General features: G+C 41.8%; 1 protein-coding gene and 1 long non-coding RNA gene across 12 annotated transcripts in view; both read left to right on the top strand.

Moving 5' to 3' along the window:
* celf5a (cugbp, Elav-like family member 5a) overlaps positions 1 to 27020 on the top strand; it is a 192057-nt gene that overhangs the window by 75081 nt on the left and 89956 nt on the right. Inside the window, exon 1 of one of the 11 annotated variants that reach the window (XM_042415899.1) lies at positions 3378 to 3489. The exons of the other annotated variants lie outside the window; for them this stretch is intronic. Within the exon in view, the coding sequence (XP_042271833.1) occupies positions 3466 to 3489 (24 nt within the window). The 5' untranslated portion in view covers positions 3378 to 3465. Of the gene's footprint in view, positions 1 to 3377; positions 3490 to 27020 lie in introns of those variants that run through there. 11 annotated transcript variants of the gene reach the window in all.
* LOC121900024 lies at positions 14520 to 15373 on the top strand. The gene is made up of 2 exons (XR_006096869.1): positions 14520 to 14944; positions 15320 to 15373. It is a non-coding gene; the product is annotated as an uncharacterized LOC121900024 (long non-coding RNA).

The following is a 27020-nucleotide window of genomic DNA, read 5'->3' as shown; positions in this document are numbered from 1 at the left end:
CTAAAATAATGTGTGTGGGTTGATATGGATGTCGGAGAATGGTGTGTGTGTGTGTGCAGGTGTGTGTGTGTGTGTGTGTGTGTGTGTGTTTAGTGTACATGTGCAGCTAGAGAGATGGATAGGTCACAACCCCCACCCTCTCTGTCTCTCTCCCTCAAAAGCTTGCATTTAAAGGGTTAAAATTCTGCAAATGAATGAATATTTGGTAGTGATAATCAGGACTGAAGTTGGCTAAAAATGTAACTCAGTGAAAGTGGTAAATAATATTAATATTATACATTTTTATGGCAGTCTTTTGACGCTGATATTTTTGTCCTTTAATGACATCAGTGCAACTCTCTTACAGGGAGGCATAAGGGTTAAACAAGTGAAAATGGTGTGAAATTGCAGTTTTTTCAGAGCTAATCAACTTGTTCCTGGGATATTCAAATGGTAATCTTGATCGCACTGACCTTCCCTTTTACATGTTATTGCTAATTATCTCATGAGAATCCTTGAAATAAGTGAAACTGCAGTGAAAATACAAATTAATCACCTCAGTTCAGTGGAGGATTTTTCTTGCTCTGTGGAAAATAAACTGTACAGGATTACTAGTAGACTTGAGATAAATATATTTACAATGTATCTGCGTTTCTGCAAAAATAATGTATCAGGTGAATATTTCATATTTAGGCAAAAGACGTGTGTACGTGTATACCTGTGTATGAGTGTGTTTATAGCTTTGTGTGCTGTAAAAAGTCACATTCAGTTCAGTAACAGGGACATAGAGTCATTGTACTGCTGAGCAAGGCGACTGTCAGCCACATTTAAGCTACATGTTATGTACTGCATTAGCGTATACATGCTGGTTGTGTTTGTGTAAATGTGTGTGCCAACGTATGTTGGTGTGCACTGTGTGAATGTGTGTGCACACACAGTACATGCAACTGTCAGCACACTACAGCGCTGTATATCAGGTCAATGCAGCACCTTTAGATCTTTCTATGACATTTGATTTACACGGGCTGTCAAGAGCCCTGTGGGGCTGTCTTCTCTTCCTGGAATAACCTACACCTCCTCTGACAAAAAAAAAAAAAAAAAAAAAGGCACTGAAACAAAGACTTCGGAGTGGAGATGCATTATGTGTGTATGTGTGTGTTTGCATGGTGGAGGCAGAGCCTGGGGGCAGAGAGTTACTGCAACACTCATGATTTACAGACACACACTGAGGTGATGCTGAAGGAAGGAATTAGATAATTAGCTACTGAAAATATGTGTGTGTGTATGTGTTTGCGTGCGTGTGAGAGAGCCATATTGTGTTTATTTATGTGTGTGTATATGTGCAGCGGCGAGGGGGGTGCATGTGTACTGCTTGTCCATCCCCACTCTACTGGTTGCATGAGCTGAAAAGGTGAGCCCTCTGCCTTACTCCAGTTTTGACTCTGGTGGATTAGGGGCATGCTGTGTGTGGCGTAAAGCTTCAGCCATTCACTGAGCGCTGAGCAATGAGGGTAGGGGTGAGCTTGTTGTTTGTGTATCCTTGCTGTAAGGATAATGATGTGATGAATGGAGAGAGGGAGAGAGTGGGAGAAAGAGAGAGAGAGAGAGAGAGAGAGAGAGAGAGAGAGAGAGAGAGAGATTTTCAAGGCTAATGCCTGGGGGGATGTCAGACAAACCTGCGTATGTGTAATAACCACGGAGGTTAAAATGCTACACCGGCACTAGAGATGGCTGCCAAATATTTTGACATCCACTCTACCTCCTCCGCACATCTGCTGCTGAGGTTGAGGAAGAGAGGGATGATTTACAGCGGAGAGAGAGAGATGGATTAATGTGAGTGAGAGGAGGGAGAGACTAGAATGTAAAAGAGTGTGGGCAACAGAGGTGTTGATGTACAGTCAGTAAGAGAGAAAGAAAGAGAAAGCTGCCTGTTTGCCTGCCTGCAATGCCTGCCTGTCTGTCTCCCTTGATTTCTTTCTCCCAGCGCTCTCTGCCTGCGGATGCGTCCATAGTGCTATTTGTTTCAAGGTTGTTCTAAATGTGACTGATGTGTACAGCCAATGTGCTGTTTGCTTTGCTTTCCTTCACTACAGCCGCATGCAAAAAGACTGTTGCACCATATTAAATGTGGCAGAAAAACACGCAGCACAAATGGTGCAGATGGACATTTCGAACAGGGTTATCTCCAGCCTAACCTCATACAGGGGGGAGTGTTTAATAGCATATTCAGATTTTCTCATCCTAGTGTGCTGTTGAACGCTGCTACAAAACTCAGTTATGGGCTGCGAGATAGGTCACTTGATGCACAGTGTTTATTACCAATTGAAATAGGGGGGAAATTACTTTGCAGCAGATAGGACACTTTGTTTGTGTGTGTGCGATGCCTCACATAACCCCCCCAGGGGCTGTATATATAGATTGTGTCTCTCATCTTTTTTTTCTTTTTTTTTTATTCTGGTGTGTATGGATAAATAACTCCTGTTCCCTTTAGATTAGCCATGACCTTTCCACCCCCCTCGATATGCACCTAGCAGACCCTTACAACCCTTATCCCATGATTGCATTGTGAATCCTTCACAGTAACAAATGTCAACTTCATTGATTGGCCATCTTCGCCCAAAATAACAGACATCTAAAATGAGGGGGGCCGGCGTGCTGCGGCTGCGGGGTCCCTGGGCTGTTCTGGAAATGTATGTTGTGAGAGATTGCAGAGAAAATAGAAAACCTTACTCATTAACTTCAAGTCCACAGCCCCAAGATTTCATGGATTAATCAATGCTAACCTACTTTATCAAAGACACTTATCTTCCACATACAGAAATCTATGCATGTCCCTGGCCAAGAGGTCGATAGCAGGAAATATTTCACATTGCCCACCCTTTTTCCATCACTAATTCTCCTTTCTCTCCTTCTCGCTCCCTCTCTCTCTGTCTTCTTCAGTCACTGCATATGTGTCTTTTCTTTTGCCTAAATGTCCTTGGGATTGGAGTGTGCGTGGAGAAGGGAGACCCATATCAGATAACTTATTGGTTCATTTTGCCCATCTCTTTCCAATAATGTGTAACATTACCAGTGTTATTAGATAGGAGATTAATGGTGCTTGGCCCTGCTCCTCCTCTCCAGGATGGGACATAGAGGAGAAAAGATAAAGGAGAAAGAGAGGGAGGGAGGGAGTGAGGTGAATATAGAAAGAGAGGGAGAATGAGTGAATCCTCTTTGACTCTGGAGGCCTTAATGTCTGACTTAGCCCTGTAGTTAGAGGGTCATTTCGTGGAGCTGACTGACAGCAGGGCCCTGAACTTCTCTATCTGTCCCCCCTATCCCCGCCCCCCCCCCCCCCATCCCCCATCCCTCTTTCACCTCCGCTCTCCTCCCTCCCTCTCTATCTCTCCATCTTCCTGGGTACGAGCGTTCAGCAGCCTTTGATCCTCCTCCTTCACGTCAATCAATGCAGACAGCAGAGAGAAGAGAACGAGAGCGAGAAGGATGACTCGTCTTCCAATGCTTCAGGTGCTGTCTCTGCCATGTCAGGCAGAGGTCTGATGCTCTGTTTATTTATGCACTTATTTATTTATTTATTAAGCAGCACTGCTCCCCTTCTGTGCTCCCGTTTTCCCCTCCGCTCGCTCCGAGGCCCAAATAGGCAGTAGGCAGGGGGCTGTCAAGTTATTTGATTTTAGCAGGGTCATAATGCCGTAAACACCGCTGATGTTAACAGCCGAACTGAATAGGAATGCCTCCTTATCTCCACTGCTGTTTAAATCTGAGTTGAGTTTCCGTCTCTCTCTCTCTGTATTTCAACTCTCCTTATATATTTGCCCACTTGTATTCCTCTCCTCTTTCCTTCCTTCACTCCTCCCCTCCCTCCCGTTCTCCTACTCGTCTCCCTTGCTCCCCTCTCTGCTCCCTCTCTCTGTTGTATGGAGTAATAACTTGCTCATTATTGGATGTAAGAAATATCTACTAAGAGATTATGCCAGATATAAAAAGCTCACAGGTGATGGGAGTCAGAACCTCTCTGCATCCCTAATGAGGGCCGGGGATTGCAAAGCACGCTCCGCAGAGACAGAGCATCCTCCACTAGCCCTGCGCCGAGGCCCAACTCAGCTTTGCATGAGACAACTCGGCCCAGCTCAGCTCAGCTCAGCTCAACTCCGCTCAGCTCAGTTCAGCTCTGCTCTACCTTGGTTTGTGTAATTAATGTATTTACTGCAAGCTCATCTGCTCTCAGTCTGTCAGTCATTAGGGCTTGGGAATTTTGTTGCGCCGCTGCGCTGCTCTTTGCCCTCTGCACCCTTGGCCTCCCTTCATCAGCTCTCATCCCCTGCTCAGTCCTGGGGTGTGAACTGCTTACCTCTCTGGAGCTCTGTCAACTGAGTGCAGTACATTTCCCCTCTCATTTTTAGTCCACCATTGTGCCTGCCAAGAACTGAGAAAAGTCTGCCAATTTATATCCGAGTACATCTCTCTCTGATCCTAGCTTTGGGTTCAAATGTGGGTTATTATTGTTTCAGGTTTATTAGTGTATGGTCTTGCTTTATTTCCTACCATCTCCTGTTAGTCTCTAGGCAGTAAAACTAAAGTTGTGTGGCCAAACATTGTATCAAGTATTTAGTCATCTTTTCTGCACATCAAAGGTTATTCTACTATGTATATAAATATGGATATAAACAGCTAGGGTCACTTTGGTCTATGGGACAATAAAAACTGTGCTTATTACCCATTAAAAATTTTTAGATGTCCTGGAAAGAGGTCTTAGCGAGCGATGATCAATAAGAGACTTTTTAAAAATTCCTGCACTCGACCTCAAAGCTTTAACAACACAGCAGCAACACATTTAACAAAAAAACAAAGAATAAAGCTGAAAATACAGTACCAATCAAATGTTTGGACACACTTCCCAACACTTTCTATTCACTTGAATAAGAAAATGTGACCAAATTTTTGACTGGTACTGTGTATGAAAAAAGAAAACGTGAAAGTAATGAATTGCTTAGCCAGTGCAGTGGGTTCCCCAGAGCTCCAAATGCGGGCCTGTAAATGGATGAAAGGGGCCGAGAAGCTGAGTGACAATGAGGAGGAGACAAGCAGGGAGGAGAGGCAGAGTGCGAGCAGGAGAGGAGACAAGGAACATCTTTGCCCACCACAGGAACAGCGAAGGGCAAATGTTTGAATCATTTAAAACTCCAGAGACAGGGATCTGTTACAGTGGCCAATGGCAGCAGGGTCTGTCTGTTGGAGCGCATGGCACGCCTTGGGCCATCACTCCTCTTTTCTATCCCTCCTTTCTTCCACTTTTCCATTGCTTACACTTAATTGCCATGGAGCAGGGAAAGGACAGGAAGCAGTAGAAGTGTTGGAGTCCACAAGAGAAAAAAATGTGAATAGTAAGGAAGGAGGAAAATGAGAAGAACAATCTACAAGGAAAGAAAAGGGGTGACACAATAGAGTGAAGAAAAGTTAAGAAAGGTGGTTTATGGTTTATTTCTGATGGAGTAAAACACACATGCACACACACTCACTCAACTACACAGATAATTTTCCTTTTTTGGGGGCATCTGGCAACATTTATTTGGTGTTTGTTACCCTCTTTGACCTGTGGGGACTATTAAATGTCACTCCCCCTTAAGTGAGAAAGAAAGACAACTTCACCTAACTTCACAACATTGCTAAAGGTCAGACATCGCTGCGGTGACAACTACCACTCCCAACACACACACACACACACACACACACACATACACACACTCCGCAGAAAAACAACAAACTTGATTGAACATTTAGCTCTCACACGTACCTGAAACTCTCACTCTTTTGCCCCCTCTCTCCCTCTTCTACAGCGTATCTGTTTTTATGTTTTTCTGAAGATTTCTTCTATTTTCTCTAATGTGAGGTTGGATAAAGGTTTGCCGACGGGCAAGTATGTTTTTTTTTTTCCTTAAAGGTTTCACTTGGGGTATCAGATATTGATTGTGATGTTTTTATTAAAGGAGCTTGTTTTGTGCGAGAGAAGCAGCTCTGGAACAGGAGGCATTCACAGGACACACCGTCACATCCACTATTGCTCCCAAGCTGATGAGAATTAATGCACTGTCTAATATTCAATGAGTGTGTGTACCTGTGTGTTTATATGCCTTTGTGTGTGTGCTCACAAAATGGTACTGTGTGTGTAGAGAGAACGTGTATTTCTATATTTGTGCATGTCTGCGGAAGAACACCTACTTTTCAGTCACAGCACGGCAATTTATTAGAATTTGTTTGCCTGGCCCTGAAGTCTTCATTAGGCAGTCACGAAGCACACGGAGACAGGGCTGCAAGGTCGCCATCCGGCAGGCCAAATGATGATGCGGCCCTCAATTTAGCAACTCTTGGGGGAACACCACACACACACACACATATCCACACACCAATACATGCATAAATGTACTCAAATATAGACACATATTATACTGCTTTCTGCGTTATTCTTGTGCTCACACTCTCAGTCAGCTCTTGCTATCCACCACTCTGTTTTATACAGATAGTAGAGCTGTGAAATAGTAATTAAGCACAAAACCAAATTAAAATGCGGGGTAACACTAAAAATCTTTCATCAACTGCGCATTTTACAATGGATAAATGATGAAGAATGAGTTTTCCAGTGGATCTGCCTGTCACAGGATGCTGCACCGGTGGCAAAATGATGCTTCAATTTGGTAAAAAAAATGAACCTTATTTCATATTCATCTGTGCTTATCATTATAGCTATTCATGCAAAGGATATCATTGCCGAGTGTATTTGATCACCTCACTACAAACAGTCCTCCCAGACGGCTTTGTTGTATCTTTCTTTGCCCATTAAGCTGTTCATTAAAGAACGGCCTTGTCTTGGCCTACAGGGTGTGTATGCAAGTGCGTCTATGTGTGTACAGTATCTGTGTGGGAGATACTAAGTGCATGTTTGTGTGTATAAGTATATGTATGTAAGTGTGTATAGGCTACACATTGGTATGCTCTGTCAATCTGGCTTTACTCCCACATGTGGGAGTGTGTGCATGTACTCTATGTTTGCATACTCAACCCATTATCCACGCTTTGTGGCACTGTGAGTGGGGATGCAGATTTGTTTCTGTCAAGGTTATTAAATGAAGAAATCAAGGTGAGTGTGTCTCAATCCAGACACAAGGACACTGGGAGGAGGGGGGGGTTGGGGTGTGAGGGGTGGAATCAGACACCCAGCTGGTACCTCTGAAATTTTAATTAGGCCCTCTCTTTATTTCCCCTCCAAAGCCAGACATTGTGGTTGAGTACTCAGACAATCAGTGGAACTATTTTCTCCCCCAATATTACCTAAGCCAGTGATGAGATACTGGGGAGCTGTGGGTTTGACTTTAAAGGCACCCCCAGCCCCCTCCTCAGCTTCTTTCCTACCATCTCCCCCCATCTCAGTCTTTATCCTCTTTGAAGCGCACATGGTTTATTGTGTTAATAGTTCCACTGTGTGGTGTCATTATGGAGTATGTGTGCAGAGTACACAACTGTGTACTGTAAGTTTAAACACATGCGTGTTCACACACACACAAAAGTGTGCATTTATCTCTATGTGTGTGTGTATCTGTACAGCACTGGTAGAGATAGTTGCACAGCAAGCTAAACAGATCATCACACTGGGCTTCTACATCAGCATCACCTATTAAAGTGAAAACTTATTATAGGTGATGCTGATGTGGATTATGATATTTTACAAAATATGTGTTCCACAAGATGTCTTGAAAAAAGACTCAACTTATCACTTTCAAATCTTGAAGTGCTGTGAAATTATTGAAAGTCACTGACACACAATAGAGCTGCACACAAATTGTTTAAGTGTTTAAGTGTTTACGCCATATGTGAGGTACTTATTATCAGAACGTTCTGTTCATTGTGGAGTGTATACTTTCACCGAGTCCATTTCCTGGAAATGAAACTTAAATATAATGAAGCTGTTCTTTGCTTATGGACTTCCTGGAAGCCCTTTAAGCACAGTCGGCAGGTTCATAGTCCAATTTAAGAACAACTGCTGTACCACATGACAACTCAGTCGTTAACATATGGACACACAAATTTGTGCGCTTGTTTCTTGGCTTAGCTAGTGATAATAGCACCATTGACCAAGGCAGTATATATTTTGTCATATGAAAATGGCCACAAAACTGCAAATTTTTGATGCAAACAGCTTATTTAGGTGTGTGTGTGTGTGTATGTGTGTCCAAACAAATCAAATTTATTAGCCACTGTTCCAGTGTGATGTGATTTTATTGCCTTGGCAGTTGGGAAGGAGTTGGAGAACAGAGTGAATATAACAGAGAGGAAACTATGAGAATAGTAATGTAATTCTGTGTGTGTGTGTGTGTGTGTGTGTGTGTGTGTGTAGCAGTCTTGGAAGTATTTTCAGTAGCTGCAGAATGGTACTTTATGTTTTGGCTCACTACTGTGAGAAAAATAGTACATCCTCCCAATAGTAACTCTTACAAACTTGTTCAGGTCTTATTGATGACTTCACACTCATATGCAAACGTGCACACACATACACACACAGGCATTATAACCTAGATCTAGCACAGACAGATAAAGTTTTTGAAAGCTGTCTTTGAAATATCTTCTATGAGATTATCATCACACTTTGAAAAGTGGTTCTTGGTTCAGACGTTGGGGCATGTTAAGATCTCTCATTTAAAAGGAACAGGGAACAGAAGAAACAAGTTTATTAAAAAGGTATTTCATTTTCTCAACAGAGATGCAAGACCCTCCTCTGTATATTTGCCATACTCCATATGTATAGCAGATGGAACTATTTCAACACATGAATTATTTACTCAACTTTAATCCAAAACAGTTCAGTCCAGAGGACCAAATTAGATCTTCCCACATATTTCAGCTTTCAAGACGAGACATAAATAAAAGACGCTCTCCAGATGAAAGATAACTTAAAGATTTTGATAATGAAATCAATGCATCATCAAAGGCATCTCATTCATAAATAAGTTATGACAAATAAACATGATTCACAGGCAATGCAAAATATAAAAGTGGTGCAGCCACAAACATAAAAGCTCACTTTAACACGTCCAAGACTGTCCATTAGTGAGCTAATATGTAGTTTTTGAAGTTTGTGGGGGTTGGTGAGATACAGTTAAAGGAAACAAACTTAGCTCTTGTTTTTCAGTGTAGGCAAAAAGAGCAATAGTGCCAGGTTTATATGTCATTGCCTGTTGAAAAAAGTAAGTTATTCGATAGACATTACTGTTGGTAGATACATTGACAGATTTCTTTCTTTATTATTTGAGTATCAGTGCAAACGAGTTTCTATTCTGAGGGACTGACACCAAAACCTGCAGATATTGATGTTTTTGAAAGCTGAAAACTTCAGATTCTCATTTAACATAATTGTAGTTGCACTGAAAAAACTCAGTATAATGTTATATTGTCAATATTTGGCCAATTATCCTTAAGAATGAAAAAAATGCAGCCAACAATGAAAAAGATCAGAATGGTCTCTTGTGTTTCATTAAATACTTGTGATGTCTTGAGAGATACATGATTAAATAGATTTATAGTAGACGCCTAACAATAACTTTATGTTTTAGCTGGTTCAGCCTAACCCTAACTATATTGCTAACCTTGTATACTTGGTTAAATTGAAGCCGATGTCAACCTTTTAATTTGAATAACAGGTGCAAATGGCTTGTCCTTTGTATTATCACCTAATCCAATTTGAAGAGATTGTGTTAAAATTGCTTCAGGAATAGATGGCTAGTAGCTGTTTATAACAGTGTTAATTTTCTTAGGGTGGATAATTCCTTTAACTAAAAAAAGGAAAAAAAAAAAAAAGATTTAAGATTTACCTGCCAAGTGTTTTCAGCTGCTCCCTGTATATTAATCTCATTAGGGGAGTTCTATAGGAAGTGGGCAAGGCACACTCCATTATTTATGGAAGTGTAATTATCTATGGTGTCACAAGCAGGCAGGAATTTACAGGACCCCGGTTCTGCATCAGCACAATGGCTAGCTAGGTAATGAAGCGAACAAACCTCCAGGCCCTACAATACACTACAATACATGATCTGATCTGCTGCACTGTTGCTTTTTGTTACACTATTCTACACTACTGCAGTGTATCTCCGAAAAGCTTTAAATATCAGAGGATCACTAGTTAGGATTCAGTTATAATGATGATAACACAGAATGTACAATATAATAAAGTTAGAAGATGTATAAAAATGCTAATGACTGATTAAGATTCCAGGCTCTCCTATAGTGCTCAAACAATTAGTTGATCAACAACAATTTTCAGTATCGATAAATAGTTTTAGTCAATTATCAACCAAAAATACCAAACATTTGCTTGTTTTGTCTTCTCAAATGTGACTATTTGCTATTTTTCCTGTTTTTTGTTAATTTATATAATCTTTGGGTTTTGGATTGGTCACGCTGGGCTGCGGTAAATTGTGATGGCCATGACATTTTTTAGACTAAATGATAAATCATCAATTAATGATTAATTCTTAAAAACCACCACAGATTGATAATGGTAATAGTTAATCACTGCAGACTTTGTGCCAGAGTAATGCTGACAACAGACTATCGAATTCTCAATTGAAATTCCTGTTCACATTATATTATTACAACCTTAGAAAAGTTGTCTTTCCATGATGTATTCACATGTTCATGACATAACAACTGATTATGCATTCAGTCTGTCACTCCACACAATAACAAAAACTTTTTCTCAGACCTTAAGACTGGCAAGAATTAAACTTTTTTTCTTCATTATATTTTCTGTACAAAACTGCTGTCAACTACACTATTACTTTTGGATATATAGTATATACTGCATCATGGAATGGACATGGTGAGAAAAAAGTTCATGCTAAAAAGTTCAAGTACATTTTTGTTAACATAAGCATTTTATTAATAGTGAGAAAGTGAGTTAGTTAAGAGGCATTGTTAGTCTATGTGTACATTATTGTGAGTATGTTGTATAGAGAGAAGCAGGGGAAGAAAAAGACAAACAACGGGTGAGAGATAGAAAAGAGAGCAAAAAGAAGGCAGAAGCAGAGACAGCAGTCAGCTGGGCTGGCTGGCTTTCTCTCTCAGGCCCCGCATTTCAGTGTGTGTACAGACTTAGCAGCAGCTTCCACAGCAGCTGCTGCAGCAACGATGGGGTCATTTACATATAAATGAAAGTTGCCGATCACACGCTGCTGACCCCATTTATTTCAGTGGACAGACAGACAGGCAGGCAAGGCAAGCGCCAGCGAGTTGCCGAATTACTCCAAATTACCGCATTTCCATCTCCACATCAGGCCTGTCAGGCCTGCAACCATCGTCCCAGCTGTTTTTTCACTTCCCCTCCTCCTCAGCGCACCCACCACCAGGTCTGGAGTGACTCTAATTGGCAATGGTGAATTTAAAGGACCTGTCAGTGGCTGAGGCTGTCACCACCCAGGACAGCACAGCAAAGAAACAACATAGGCAGCTTATCACAGCGCAGCATTGCACAGCATAGCATAGAAACAACACAGTCAGGTTAGCATAGCACACAGACAGCATACCAAACTTTGCACATCACAGCTCGGGAATAACACAGCTCAGCATAACACAGAACATCACAGTATAAGCAACAACTTGCCTCATCAGGCACACATTTACAGTATGTATATCCTGTGCCGCACTCATATTTATCTTTCACCTCCTCCCTTTCATTTTTCTGTTTCCTGCTCCTCTTAATCTTTTTTCCTGCTCTATCTCTTATTCAAACCCCAGTGTCTAATCTTACTTCAATCCTCCCATATTTTCCTTTTCTTCCTCTTACTACATTCTCATGCCGTTGGTTTGCGTGAGCATCTGGATTTGAATCCTCAGCCATATGCCCTACTAGCATCTTTATTCCACTCCCTCCTTACACATGCAACCACTCACATGTTCACACACATGTGCGCACGCACAGTCGTGTTTCCATCATTTCAGAGGACATTACATTGACTTACATTATCTACAAAACCTTAACCATAACCACCACATGCCTAACCCTAACCCTTATCCTGATCTTACCACACACACACACACGCATACACACGCACACACATGCACACACGCTCACACACACACACTCCATTCTATAGCCCTTCTGTAAGTACCACAGTACTTAAGGTCTCTAGGTTTTACAAGACAGATTAATGCTAAAGGCCTGCATGATCTTAATGTGACAGCTGTGTCCTTTTCAGCAACACATTCACACACACACACTGGGTATCTCTGCACAAAAGATAGTATTATTTTCCTGTATTATAAAAAGGAGAGCAATGAAGCCTTGTAGAGAAAGGCAGCAGAGCTAGTGCTTGTAGCAGCTTTATATAGCTGGTAAAGCAGCTTCTCTTCCTACTTATTTGTCTCTTTCCTGTCTCATTCTTGGTTAGCCAAGCACGCACCCTTATTAGTTCATTAAAAGGAGTCTGCCGCTGCTGCCTGACTTCGGTATAAGCAAGGGGAAGAGGGAAAGAAAAGAGGAAAAGAAAACGGGAGAGAGTCAAAACACCACTATCTAATTACTCAAGATTGATGCATCCATTGAACATCCTGGTAATCAGTGTTGTTTTTATTTGTTTAATGGTAGGACAGGGATCACAGGCAGGCTGACCCTCTGTGATCATTAACAGAATTAATGCAGGCAGAAGCACACGCAACTCCTCTCTGCTTGCCTGGTCTGGAAGCAAGTGTCAGAGTATTGGTTTGTGAATGCATATGTCTGTGTGTGTCTCTCTCTGTGTGTGTGTGTGTGTGTGTGTGTGTGTGTGTGTGTGTGTGTGTGTGTGTGTGTGCACATGTTGGTTTACATTTGAATTTGTTTACATCATTGAGAGCTGAAATTAACCAACCATCCATACACATCTGGGTTCACTTACAGAGATGGATATTATTCTGGATGTGATCATTCCAGTGTGGAGCTCAAACACTTACAGCTTGATTCCACTGGGCGCAGCTGTGTTGCGTTCTGGCTGCGACGCGGCCGCCGGAGCTGATCGTGGCCACTCTAGACAATGCCTGTGATTCCACCAGATGCGCCGCAGTGCATTTTAGAAGTGTATCAGAAGCAGCTCTTACTCTGCTCCGCTTAAAAATACGCGCCCACTCTATTTTTGATGGAAGCTGTGTCAAGCTGCACAGAGCTGATCGGGCCAGGCAGGAAGTCCGACACAGGAATGGCATAGAACAACCGATCAATTTTCAAAATAAAATACTATGTGCTGACTCGCAATCATATATCACATCACTACGTCAACATTACGTCATAACCGTCAACCGATCAGAGGATTATTGACACTGTGGATGACGAGAGGTTCATCTTGGAAGTGGAAAAACACCACAGATCCACATTATATGACACCACAGATCATTTTTATAAGGACAACACCAGAGAGGAGAAGGTGTTCAATTGCAGGAGTTTTTGGAGTGGAAGGTAAGTATAACCTGCTAATTAGCTACCATATAAATAAGTGATTTTGCCTGACTTAATGAATGCAACTTGTACAGTCAAGTACTTGTAAAGAGCCATTCAGTAGTTATCCATCTTGAAAACCCATTAAAAAAATGTTCAGTAACCTTGCATTTCACAGGACAAGGCCTGTGAAATATTTGCTGTATCAAGAAATAATTACATTTTGTACAGATGCTTTTCAGGTAGTTTATGTAATCCTTTTAAGTTAGACTATATCTAATTTTAACCATTTGTTTCTTATGATATTATTTTACATTTCTATAAATATAGAAGAGCAATGCTGTTCAAATCTAGTCTACTGTCTTGAAAGAGCTATATGTAAGAATTTTAGTTTAAAACATCCAAAAATTAACTAAAATTATCAACAGAATGTGAAGAAATAATAGTTTTGATGTTATGTCAAAAATGTCTATGTATTGTGTTGCACAGATATCTACTGAAGTTAGCATGCTAACCAGCTAGCCCGACCCGTCCTGTCTCGTAATACCATTTTGTACCTCAAGTGGCGATAGTGAGTCCCTGTAGCACCCAATCTGTCCTCAGTTGAACATGAGAGGATAGGTTATATTTATTCATTGGCTAGATTTATTCAAACAAACGTTAATTCAACGTCAGCACTGAATTGATATTGCTATTATACTTAGTCAAAGTCCCAGTTACTTAGTTTACTAATGTTAGTTCGATAATGCATGATTGATTCTGCGATAATGTAGCGTAACGTAACAGACACCCAAGCTTTCTGCTGATATACTGCCCCCCAATTGGTTTGGAGCGTGGAGTATGACTTCAACAGGTAGCCAGTTCTTACATATATCATCTTTAAATTTTATTTTCAAAAAGAAGACATTATAAAAGAGGACATTATAAAGAATGAAGACTTTTTCACAATTACAACAATAACTTTTCAGTGGGAGCATAATCACTTTTCAGCTTTTTACAATCCTTTCCTAGCATGATAACCAAAAAAGAACAAATTTGAAAGAAAAGAGAGCTATTTACAAATTAATGTGTACAATTTCTTTGGGTCCGCAATAACCTTTTTGGCCCTGTTATCACACCATCCTGTCCTGCCAAGACACACTGTCTTCAGGAGAGTTTAAGAAGGTGCAGAAGATCTCCCTCACATTACAGGCCTCTCTTGATGCCCTGTTTCCTCCCATGTTTCTTACTGGTGCCATGTGTCTCCCCAGCTGCTCTTCCTCATCCAGCAACCTCTGGTTTTCGCTAGGGGCAAGCAGGAAGTTGTGAAGGATGCATGCAGCCACCACAAATGTGTCCACATTTTGAGGGTGCAGGTTGATTTTGCCATGAAATATTCTCCACCTGGAGGCCAGATTGCCAAAGGCATTTTCCACCACCATCCTTGCTTCTGTAGTTGAAAATCCTCATCAAGTATGGCTTGAGTGGGAAAATTGCATCACCCACCACGACGAATGGCAGATCACCCAGGTGAGCAGCACCATGCAGAGAGGTACTGGGTGGCACATAACTGTTCTGGTCTCCATTCCTCTCCCCAAATCCAATTCGGCATACACCCCACCAATGCTGGTTCTTCCACTTGAATTACTCATAACCTGTTGTCAGCATCCAAAAGCACTGAAAACACCCAAAGTCTTCTTGTCCTGACCTTGGTAGGAACATCTCCACTACTTTTTCAATGGCTACACACCCCATATGGACAGAGTCGATTACAGTTGTGCACCCTAGGAGATAGCTGAATACTAGGCTGACCAGTGAATCCCCAGAAACCAAGTACCTGTGAGGGAAGAAACAAGCAAAGATAAGTTACATGTGAAATTCATCTGTCTCTCTTCTCTGTTTCAGTTGACGTTTGCAAGGTGAGATGAAAAGCATTAAGGGATGCTTTTGTGAAAAACGGAAAAAAATCTGCCATGTGGATCAGCAGGAGGCATTCAAAATGACTGAAAGTATGCGGAAATTATGTTCTTCTGCCAACTTCTGAACTTATTTAAACATATGTAATTTTCATGAAATTATTGAAGTCTTTACCAGTGTGATAACAGCATTGTAATTTTTCATGGTGTGTTGTAAAGGTGGTGAGAGATTATAAATTAAAGTTATGAAGTGCCTATGCATTGTTCTATGACATAAAGGAATCATGTTATTATATAGTTCAAAAAGCAACTTGTACAATTCACTAACAGTGGATGTGGAAGACAGGGAGAGATCGGGTACCCTACTATCACTATCTGAGGAACGAACCTGTTGCAGTACCACTGGTATTTTACAGCAACTACAGAGAACCACATCTGGATCTCTGGCCCCATCACTTTACATACCCACAACCTCCGGGGAGAGGAAAAGGCTCTCAAGGTCCCATTGCCCCAAACTGCATATGCCAGATGATGAACTTGATGAATCCTATCACTTTGCACTAAGCCTTGTGCCAATGTTGCACAGACTGGACAAGGACAGGAGGCAACAAGCCAAAATAAGCATTTTGAACATTTTACATAACCTTGAAAAAGGCACAGTCCAACACCACCAAACTACTGTCCCCCCACAACATACAGCTGGTTGGCAACCTTTTCACCCTCCGCCACACACACCACATCTTCCCCCCACTCAGGAAATCACAGGGCACTCCAGTCACACCTCCAGACCAGAAGGCCTTCGGCCAATTCCCCATCCCCCACAAAACTTCACTAGACTGACAGGGCCATACACTCAAATGCTGTCTTCCAGCAGTGACCCACAATGGGAAGATAGCAGCACTTGGGGGCTTACTACACAGACCCATAGTACAGAATGGAACTTGCTGTATTGTAAATAGCTACTGATTTTAAAAATGTGACAAATGAATTTGTTTTGAAAATGCCTCTTTTTTAAATCTACATTTTGTAATATTTCCATAGAGACTTTAGAACAGTTTTTACTATATTTGTTATTTTGCAATGTTAAATCTTTTTTTGTTTTTCTTTGGGTGAGAATTATGTACATTAAAAAGTTTCTTAAGCTTGTGGTCAGTGATTTCTTGTCTGTGAAATTTGCAGCTTACTTCAGTCCAACAGCCAGTCTCTGCTTGGGTTCTATGGCAGCTCTGTAATTTGTTGATTGTCTGGGCAGTTCAGGGCCAATGAGGGACAGAAGTTCATCCATTTGCTCTGCACTCATCTGAAAATATTGATGGTGGCGTTGGTTGACCAGCCTCAGCTCAGCCAAAAGGTGATAAAATCTCCTTGTTGTCTCATTTGCTGGTTGAGGGGATGCACCCAATACCGGCTCCTTCTCCTCAGCGCATCATCAGTTAAAGACACACCTTCAAACAGGTTGCTCTGTTGTAATGGAGATTCAAATCTCTGCCTTGCTGGGCTGACGTGCCAAGTCAAACCGAGTCAAGCTGAGTCAAGCCAAGCCAGCACATGTGTATGGAAGAGGCCTACAAGGGCTCTCCTCCTGCTAACCGGCACTGTTTGTGAAATATAGATATGAAATAATTATGAGGATTAAAGTATTTTTAACAACTAAAACACAGCCACAAATCTTTGATCCATGTCACTCATAACTGGACTCTATCTGTATTAACTTTGTCTGTAGGCTACAGCACAACAAAGTAGGAAATGACAACAATAAACACAATTTCAAACAAAAAGAGAAACCATTTAACTACGTAGCCTACTTAGATAGGCCACAATAGAAGCACAAAAATCAAGGGAAAATGACCAAATCAACAAAATCTGCGCAAGTCAACAAAATCAGACAGGTGAAACGCTTCTGTGGGGTATGAAGCCATGTGGAGGATGGAACAAAACCACATCGCAGACACAATGTCACAGAGCAAAGTGGAACAGTGGGGTTAGACTGCTGTCATCACCATATACAATGTTTAGTTTTGCCAACAATATTGTAATGAAGTTCTCTTTATCAGCTGAAACAGTCGAGTTGTGACAGATATATAGTGAGTACAGTATGTAGGCAGATATACAAAGGAAAATTGCAGAGCTGAAGTATCAGCAATAAATATTTTATTGGCAGCATCATTATCTTTGTGTGACTTAAAATGTTCACAGTTTAAGTTTAATATATTTTAGAAAAAATAAAATTTGTGTTTTCTGTTCATATCTTTACTCCTAAAGGTTTTTTTTTTATATGATGTAACCCAACAGATACTTTTTTACTGAGGCAGATACAACATTGATAAAGCAAAAAAAACAAATCTGGTATTGACTATCGATGTTCTTGTTTGTTTGTTTTAAATGTATGACGTTAACAAACATCTTTAGTAAGAATCTCTAACATTTGTCTTTTAAAGAATTATGACCAAGATTTGTACTGAGCTGCACACTTTACAGTTAAGAAATAAGTTGATCAGTATTCTCAAGTGGATCATATCTTTAGCATTCGATACTGTGATTTCTTGTTATTTATTGGCTGATACCAATATATACCAATACCAATATATCTTTGATAAGCTAAAATAGTCCAACATGTTTTGGCCCGACCAAATTATAAAGTGGACTGTAGTGTTTATGTGAAAAAAAGAATCAGTCAATATATTCTTATTATCATCTCAAGTATCATTATAACCACTTCAGTGTGTTTTGTTTTCTTTTTTCTGCTTAGCTATGTCATCTGCTTAGATGTGTACACTGTCCATCTATCTTTGCACTGAATGGGAGTGCCAGTGTTTCTGTTGTAAATGGATACTGTATGAACATATGGGTTTGGGTGAAGTCATGGAAAAATGAAGGGCAGAGTGTAATGGAGGCAGCCACTCGAAAAGATGGTACTCTAATTTCATGGTAATTAATTAACGTACAGTAGCTATTTGCTGGGGATCTCTAAGCTGCCCCTGGGGGCTGACATGCTATGTAACAGGCAAATGTCATGACTCCCACTGACAGGAGGAAGGCGGGGTGGGCATAGATGGGTCAATGGGTAACTAAAGATGATAGAATGGATCTCTACATGACAGGAGATGTTTCTGAAACTTGTGTCTCTAACTGCAAAAACATTTCAGTCAGGATATTGATAAAAAACCTTTAAAGGAAGAGCGACAGAGAAGGCTCTGAAGTGCTATACTATATATGCTGAGTATGTGTGACACATACTGTACAGAACATCGAGAGAGTAAAAGTAGGAGTAAAATATGCAAAGGTCTAAATCCTCTCTTCATCTTCATCAGGAGCTCTTAAGACTCTCTCAGACATGTTTCCTCTGGTGACCAAGATTTTCCCTGCACTCATTGCTCACTCATACATCTGTGTGCGTGTGTGTGTTTATAGTGGCTTAACAGACACTGCAGCCTGTCTGTAAGTGGAACATATGAAATTATTTGTGCTATGAATCATGGGTTTCACTGCTCTGAAAATTGCTGCTGTATCTTTGAACTGAAAGGAAGAAGGAATTTAAAAAATGCAAAAGGAGAGAAGGCAAGAGTCTGAATTTAGTTAGAGGAGAGAGGCAGAGCTTGTGAGGGACCAGAGAGTTTGAAGGGAGGGTAGAGATGTGATATTCTCACAGACAGACTACATAAATGTGTGGGCGTCTCTGGCACTGTACTTAAGTGGTTTACGTCTTACCTCACAGGTAGGGAATTTTTTGTTACCCTAGACGAACTCTCATCTAAGAAATATGCCATCCATTGTGGCATACCACAAGGCTCGATCCTAAGTCCAGTCCTTTGGCATGGCATCAATTTTCATAGTTACGTCGATGATACTCATCTCTATATTGCTGTTTCTGCTGATGACACAAGCCCTATAGATGCCCTCCACAAGTGTATTTTAGACATTAATGCTTGGATGGCTCAGAACTTCCTTCAGCTCAACCAGGATAAAACAGAGGTATCTGTCATTGGAGCAGATACACATAGAGAGAAACTGACCTCTAAACTGAGGTGCCTTTCCGCACCAGGCTAAAAACCAAGTTGTCATCCTAGATTTTAATTTGGCCTTCGATGCCCACATCTGGAATATGACCAAATCTGCCTTTTATCACTTGAAAGTTATTGCCAGAGTGCATCCATTTTCTCTTCCAGGCCAATACTGAGAAACTAGTGCACGCTTTTATCACTAATAGGCTGGATTGTAATGCTCTCCTTTCTGGTTTATCAAAAAAGTCATAAATCATCTTCAACTTATCCAAAATTCAGCTGCTCGTGTGTTGACCAGTACCAGAAGGAGAGCACATTACACCTGTTTTAAAATCGCTGCACTGGCTACCTGCTAGTTTTAGAATTGATTTTAAGATTCTTTTATTGGTCTACAAATCACTAAATGGTCTTGCTCCCAACTACTTGTCAGACATGGTTTTAAGATATGTACCCACTAGATCCCTCAGGTTCTTATCTCTTATTTTATTATTAGTTTCATTATATCATACTTTATTCATTTAAATGTTTTTTTAATTTAAACTCATGTTTTTTCAGCTCCTTATGTTCAGCACTTGGGGTTGCATTTGATGTATGACTTGTGCTATATAAATTAAGTCTGATTGATTGATTGATTGATTGATTGATTGATTGATTGATTGATAGGGAAGTTAAAGGAAGTTACATGGACCGCTTTGCCTTTTGTGCAGTATCATATAATTAATTTTAGTTTGGAACGTAAATGTGACTAATATCCTGCACATAAACACACTTTACTTTGTAAGAGCAGCCTCACAACAAACAAATTCTCCTCTCTCTGTTTTCTTTTGCATCCACGCACACTTGCACACGCACATACACGCACACATGACACTGTACTGTGCCACGTGTGCTGTGAAACATGGAGACCTTGAAGGCGCTTTAAACCGTGGCTGTCCTACTGTCCTACCTCAGGCTAACCTCCAGCAGCCCTGGCGATGTAGTGTCAGCAATGACATTGGGATTCTATTAGCAGGTTGTGCAAGGCGCTGGCCCCCTGCCCTGTGGTGAGACCTACCATTGATCTGTCATGGGAGATGGCTGCTCCCTGCTCCTCACTCCCATAGGGCTCAATTTGAACCTTTCCAAAAACCAGGACCAAACCCTCTGCTTGAAATCTACCTGGGGAGCAGAGAGAGAGAAGAGAGCGGAGAGCTCAAGGTCAAGCTTGACAACGGTGTGCAGATAAAGACGACTGGGTATGGTCGACACCAACCATAATGGGCAGTGAAAAGTGAGGTTATTTGTTATCGATTCCCAATGAGGGAAATCACCGGGTCTATATAGTGCTGTTTATGGCTGGGCAAGGGCTGCGTGCGTGCGTGTGTGCGTGTGTGTGTGTGTGTGTGTCAGATGGTCGATGCGAGGCCGAGAGAATCCTCTGAAGGACAGAGAAAAGAAATGAAAGTCTTTCTCACTCTCCCTGTCTCTCTCTCTCTCTTCTTCTATTTTGAATGAGTGCATAGTGATCTGTTTTCCCAGCCAGCCTCATTTGTATTTTTACTGAATTACCCCGGATGCGCAACCTGAACCCACTTAAGCATGTCACTTAGCGTTTGTTGAAGTTAGCCGAGACAGGGCCCTCATCAGGTTTCAATGAGGGAGGCTGTGGCTAAGTGGCCACTTGTCATGTTTATTTATTTCATTTTTTCCCGATTCCCTCATGATGTCTATGTTTGCTGTCCAAGCCGCTTAGAAAGAAATACAAGACCAGAAGAAGAGACGAGGGCTTAAAAAATGGATTTATACTATAAGCACCATATATAATCTATTGTCTGTAGTGTTTTATAAAATTGTGAAATTCTGACTTTTCTAAGTGAAGTTGACTTTTTTTTCTAGGTTGTGAGAATTGAGTTCATTCTATTTAAGTGTAGAGAAAAGGTTAAACACACAAAGACCGCCTTCTCTCGTCGTGGAGGTATTTGAATAATTTTGAATAAAATGTGTTTACATATAGTCATGGAGTCTTTTAATCCTTTTTGACTTACACAGTATGAAGCAACGCTAAGGAACACAGGGGTATATGTGAATTAACAGTATGGAAGTACAAACAGAACAGAATATTGAAATTGCCCCCACGGGCGATTCTCGGCTGTGCAGTGGCAGCGAGACACTTCCTGGTGCTGCTCCATTTTATATGTATGAAAATCTCTCACGGATCCATGATATACATTATAGATGAGGGCTCCCGTTCTGCACTCCAGTCACTGGAGCAGAATTTTCCATGATACGCACCCCCCCATCACCACCACCCCCACTGCCGCTCACTCCTCTCCTCTCTTTGTCTCATCCCTCTCTCCATTCATTTCTCCTTCCATATGCCCTCCCATTGGAGCGTTGTTTCATCCCTCACCAGCTCCCTTTCATCCCTCTCCAGCCCTTTGGTCTCTTATCATTTAATCCTTCCATAAGTCAAACCTTACATCTTTACTTCCACCACATCCGCCCACCCCTTCCTTCACTTACTCTCCCCCTCCCCCACACCACAGAGCAAGCGAGCCTGGAACATGTGACCAGAGAGGTGGGAGCCTGCTGGGCCTCCCCCTGCAGTGCCACCATTCGTTGATTTGTCTCCTCCGGTTCCATATTGATTTTGTTTTAAACAAGGGAAAAATACAAGAAGAATGAGGTGCCGGAGGTGACATGAAAAAAAAGAGGTAAAGGGGAAAGAGAGTGGGGGGGAGGGGGGGGGGTTGGAAAGAAAGAAGAGGAAAAGTGCTTCTATGTATCAAATCTATGAGTTGGGTCCCGGGTGTGTTCAGGGTATTACCAGGAGGTTACTGTACAGAGGGTGAACTGAAATAGAAGAGAGCACAAGAGGAGAGATGGAGTGAAGATGGAGAGAGAGTGTGAGATCCTTTATTTAATAATCTCCTTTTTTTTTATTCCCATTTTTTACTTTGTGCGTGCTAAATGAGTTCTGGGGTTGGCTATGTGGCAAATGCATCTCATTCTACGTCATGGTACAGTTCCTGCCTTAAAATGATTCTCTGCTTAGTTCAATTTAAGTTGTGTGCAGAATAATCGATCCCCCCATTAATTCTACTTAGCTGAGCTTCACAGTACAAGCCTGGGCTTGACTGGTCCACCAAGGCCAGTGCTGCTGAATGGCTGACCTTTACACGGCTCGGACTGCCATTGATTTTCAGCAGGACTTATTTCATGAACTGGGGTTTGGGACAGGGCACTGAGATGAAGATGAACTATGAAGAAAAAAATGTTTCTTTGGCCCTTTCCATTTTCTCTGCCTTCTTCTCTCTTATTTCTCTCTTTTTCTCTGTCCTCTTTACTTTGGAATAAGTATTGTACAGTGTATTGACTGAGCTCCGTGGGTGGTATAGTCTGAGAGCAAATAAAGCGCTCCCTGTGTGACCCCCCCCACCCTTGAGCTAGGAGCCCCCCCCCCCCCCCCGTGTCCTGTGAGTGAAGTGTTGGTGTGTGCGTGTGCTTTCTATTCATGCTTTAGTGTCAGTGTATGCGTGTTTCTGTCCATGCTTGAGTGTACTGTATGTAGGCTACGCTGTTAAGTGCTTTAGGATGGCTCTCTCTGTGACATGGCCCCTTGGTATTTGCAGTTAGGAAATAATGCAAAGCAGAGTGTGAACAAGCCATTAGAGCTCCCAGGACTGCCCTCAGAGCCAAAGAATTGAGGAAAACAGTCCTGACCCCATGAAACGACACATACAACATCCACCTCACAACTGCAGGGGTGAGGAGGAATGAACAGAACGAGAGAATGCATCTCAAATCCCAAATGTAATTTCAGTGGGATTTCAGGTTATTATATATATTGCACAATGTTAAACCTTTAAGTCCTAATTGTTAGACAAATATGTTGAACATCATTAAAATTAATAAATTAATAAAGTGTAAGTATAGGAGGCTTCTGAGTTTGATTTAGCTGGAGTTCATATAGAGTGCAGTGAGTCTCCTTCTCTCACTCTCTGTCTGTCATCTCTCTCCTTGGCCTGCATTAGCTGTATATCAGTGACTGTTAAGTGTAAAAAAACATATTTTAAATTTAACACGCGCTCATGAATACATGCATGCATACAAATGTCCCTGGGTGGTTGGAGGTACCTGGGGTAGGTGAGGTCATGGGCTGTCAAGGATGCTGCTGTAAAAATGGAGGAGGATACGGTATCAGGATAGTGGTAGGGATGACAGGGTGGTGTGTAGCATTTGCATATGTAGCATTTGCACCTCATAACTGGATGTGATATGGCCTTTCTCTCACTGTAGATTAGCATGGGGGATCTTTTGCTGTACTCCTTCTGGGTCCATAATTTTGGACTGAAACAGACGTGCATTAATGACTTTTATTTAAAAAAAAAAAAAAAAAGACATAATCTGAAAGATACCCAAGGACAGCCAGAAACAGTTCAAAAGAGATATCTTAAGAATAAATGTGATGCACTTCACTGTTCACATTCTACAGCTCTTCTCAAAAACACATCTTTCTCCTGTGATGATTATGACGTGCCATGTGATCAGAGCTGATAGTGAGTCCTCTTAGATCCACTTCATTATTAGACATATTGACGCATCAAGTCAAGATGTACAGCACCAGATAAGAACCCTATCTGGATCTAGGTAGACTGGGTCAGACTTATTAGGAACCTAGTGGATCTGTGAAGAGCTTTAGTCCTCAATCAATTGGAGGAACACAGCATGCATGTGCATTAGTGTTTGTAGCTATAACATATATATCTTGGGCCAGATCCCCCCATACTGTCTCAAGCTGTAGGTTACTCTGCAGTGTAAGTGTGTCCAGCGGCAATTAAATCTCATTTTTGAAACCACATAAGACAGAACTTCATTTATACCCTTTGCACTTACAATTTTGACCAAATTTAGATGTAAACAGGCAGACAAAACACTGCCCCAAAACACATCTACTCACCCACTCCCAACCCTACCAATGAAATAAACCACCAAAGGCCCTGAAGGCAGTGAGGAGTGGGAGTTGGCAGAGACACTTCCAATGTGTTTTCCGCTCCAGTGCTTCTTGTTCTCACTTCGTCAGAGTGTGTTTGCTGCAGATTGGGAGAAATGGCGAGAGGTCAGGCTGGTGTGCTGCTTGTCTGGCCCCCAGGTTCTGTGCAGTTCAAGGTTGAACCAGACACAGTGAGAGGGGTTTTTGAGTTTATTTAGCAAACAATTTCATTGTCTTGCAGCGTCAGACTTGAGAGGAGGAGGAGGAGACGAGAGACAGGACTAGAAGACAGGCCTGTCCCTTTTGTTTGGTGCTGAATGCGCTTATAGACAAGCAGGGATTTTCTCTGAGTGTCAGGATGAAACATAAGCAGGCTTTACAGCCAAGGGCTGGAGTGGTGGGAGAGTGATGGAACTAGCAGAAGTCGCAGGTGACAGGATACCGTGCGGGTTTGTGTGTGCGTGTGTGTATGAGACATGGGGTATTGATATGCTGGGAATGAAGCTCGGAGCAGATGGACAGAGCAGGCTGGCCGTGGCGATCCTGTGAGCTCTGTTTCCTTCTCGCAATCCCCCCTTTGATGGACACACACACACACACACACACACACACACACACACACACACACACACACACACACAAACATGTACCAGGCAACTTGATAATGGTCCTATAGGATAACAAATGGTCGATCATCCTATCATTAATAACCAGTATGTCATACTGATCTGTAGCTCCGGCAGATGTGGCTGGTTAATGAGACCAAATGGAGAAGTCCTCTAGTGGTATATCATAGCAGACAGCAGCATTTAGGAAAGAAGGTGTGTAGAGTGAAAGCATACATACATTGAAAAGAAGGAAAAGAGAAAGAGTGAAGGGAGACATTTTTGACATTTTGCAATTAGTAGATGAGTCAACTATTCTATCCACATTTCTGACATAGGTTTTACTCTCTCTATCTCCATTTTTTGTCTGTCTCTCTCCTCCTGGCACCCCTCAGACCTCCCTCCAATCTGATGCCAACATGCTTGGCTGCGTCCCTATCTCTCCCCCTCCTTCCATCTATCTCTATCCTCCTCTTGCCTCTTCCTCTCCTGGTCCCCCATCCCACCTCCTCCCTTAAAAGGGGTGGCATAGGGAGTGGGGGGGTAGAAAAGTGCAAGTGCTGGTGAATTGCTAATAGGCAATCATAGCGCACAGGACAAGGATGCCTACTGGAGGTCTAGGGACCATTAAAGAAACGTCAACTCGGCATTGGTATGCCAAGAATTATGAGTCAGTGGGCAGGCAACACTTCTTGGCTGCTATTGGTCAGGGCAGCAGGCCGTAATCTGTCACAATCCTGGAGTTGCTGTGACAGCAGTGGGAGCATTCTGGGCTCAACTCAGAGGGTAAAGGAAACATGCAGCTAGGGGTGTGTGTGTGTGAGTGTGTGTGCGCTCATGTTTAAGCCTGTATGAGTGTGTTCTGTTGCATGAGTGCACGCATGGCTGTGCAATAAGCAGAACATTTACTGAAACCAACATTATGAATCTCTCACTGACTTAATTTAAGTCGTGTTGGTATGTTTGGTGAATTAACCTTTAATGCACCTGAAAGTACAATGAATCACATCTCATCAGAAGTACAAACAGCCAGTCACTGCACTCGCATCATGTGAGCGGCCTCATTCCAAAAAGGGTAAGTCAAGTCGGCATTTTAAGCGATGTTTTTAACCATGCGTACCCAGTCAAACTCAAACAACTCAGATGTTTGAGAAATTGCTGCTAGGGGCACTTGTGCAGTTGAGGCAGAGCTGATGCAGAAAAAGAATCCCTTATCGTTTGTGTGGGCAGACTTTAGCTTCAGTCAACACGATGCAGAACAAAACAAAGCTAAACGGAAGTGCTGGAAAATAGTTTAGCTTTGAGAAGAAATCTCATGAGCAATTTATTTCATCACATAAAATACCATCATGTCTAACATTTCAGACAGAGCAGTCTATTACACAGGCATTTGCTAATGTAATTCCATACTGTATATAATATCCCGCTTATTAGGCTATAAATATGTATTCAAATTACAACCTGTTTTTACTTTGAATTTCTGTTTTAGCAAACAAAGCCTGAAAAGGGTCTTAACTGCTGAATATGTTAAATAAAAGTTACTTAGAGTCATAATCCATGACTTTCTGTGAATTGTAAAGTACAAAGAATTGATAGGAGGTTCGCTGGGAACATGTACGACATTTCAGGTCATATCACCGAACCCTATGTGTACTTGTAATGGTGTGCCTGCATGCTGTACGTGATATCGTACATCATTACCATAGCTGCAACTCACCGACGGCCAGGCAGGACATAATCTTCAAAGCAAATATCAAGGCAGTAGCCAGATAGGGAACATGGTGTTGGTGCATAAGGGCACCTTTAAGCATTAAAGCCTCACACAACTCTAGATCTGTAATTCTGTCACGGAACATATCCTCTGCCATTTCGTTACTTCCTGCTCGCTCCGGACTCTCGCTGTGGCACATGCTGGGATTGGCATGATGTTGCCCTTCTGAAGCCACTGGGTTGGGTCTGTCGTCATGATCTTATCTTTCTAAGGACAGTTCCTCAAAATGAACTGAAGAGCATAAACCACATCAAACAGCGCACAGAATAAGAAAGAGAGAGAGAGTGTGTCTGTGTGTGTGGGAGAGATGTGAGCCCACCAAATGCTTAAGCCTCCAGTGT

Source organism: Thunnus maccoyii, chromosome 7 (assembly GCF_910596095.1).
Source record: "Thunnus maccoyii chromosome 7, fThuMac1.1, whole genome shotgun sequence".
Classification (NCBI taxonomy): domain Eukaryota; kingdom Metazoa; phylum Chordata; class Actinopteri; order Scombriformes; family Scombridae; genus Thunnus; species Thunnus maccoyii.
This window is presented reverse-complemented; position numbering and strand designations above follow the sequence as displayed.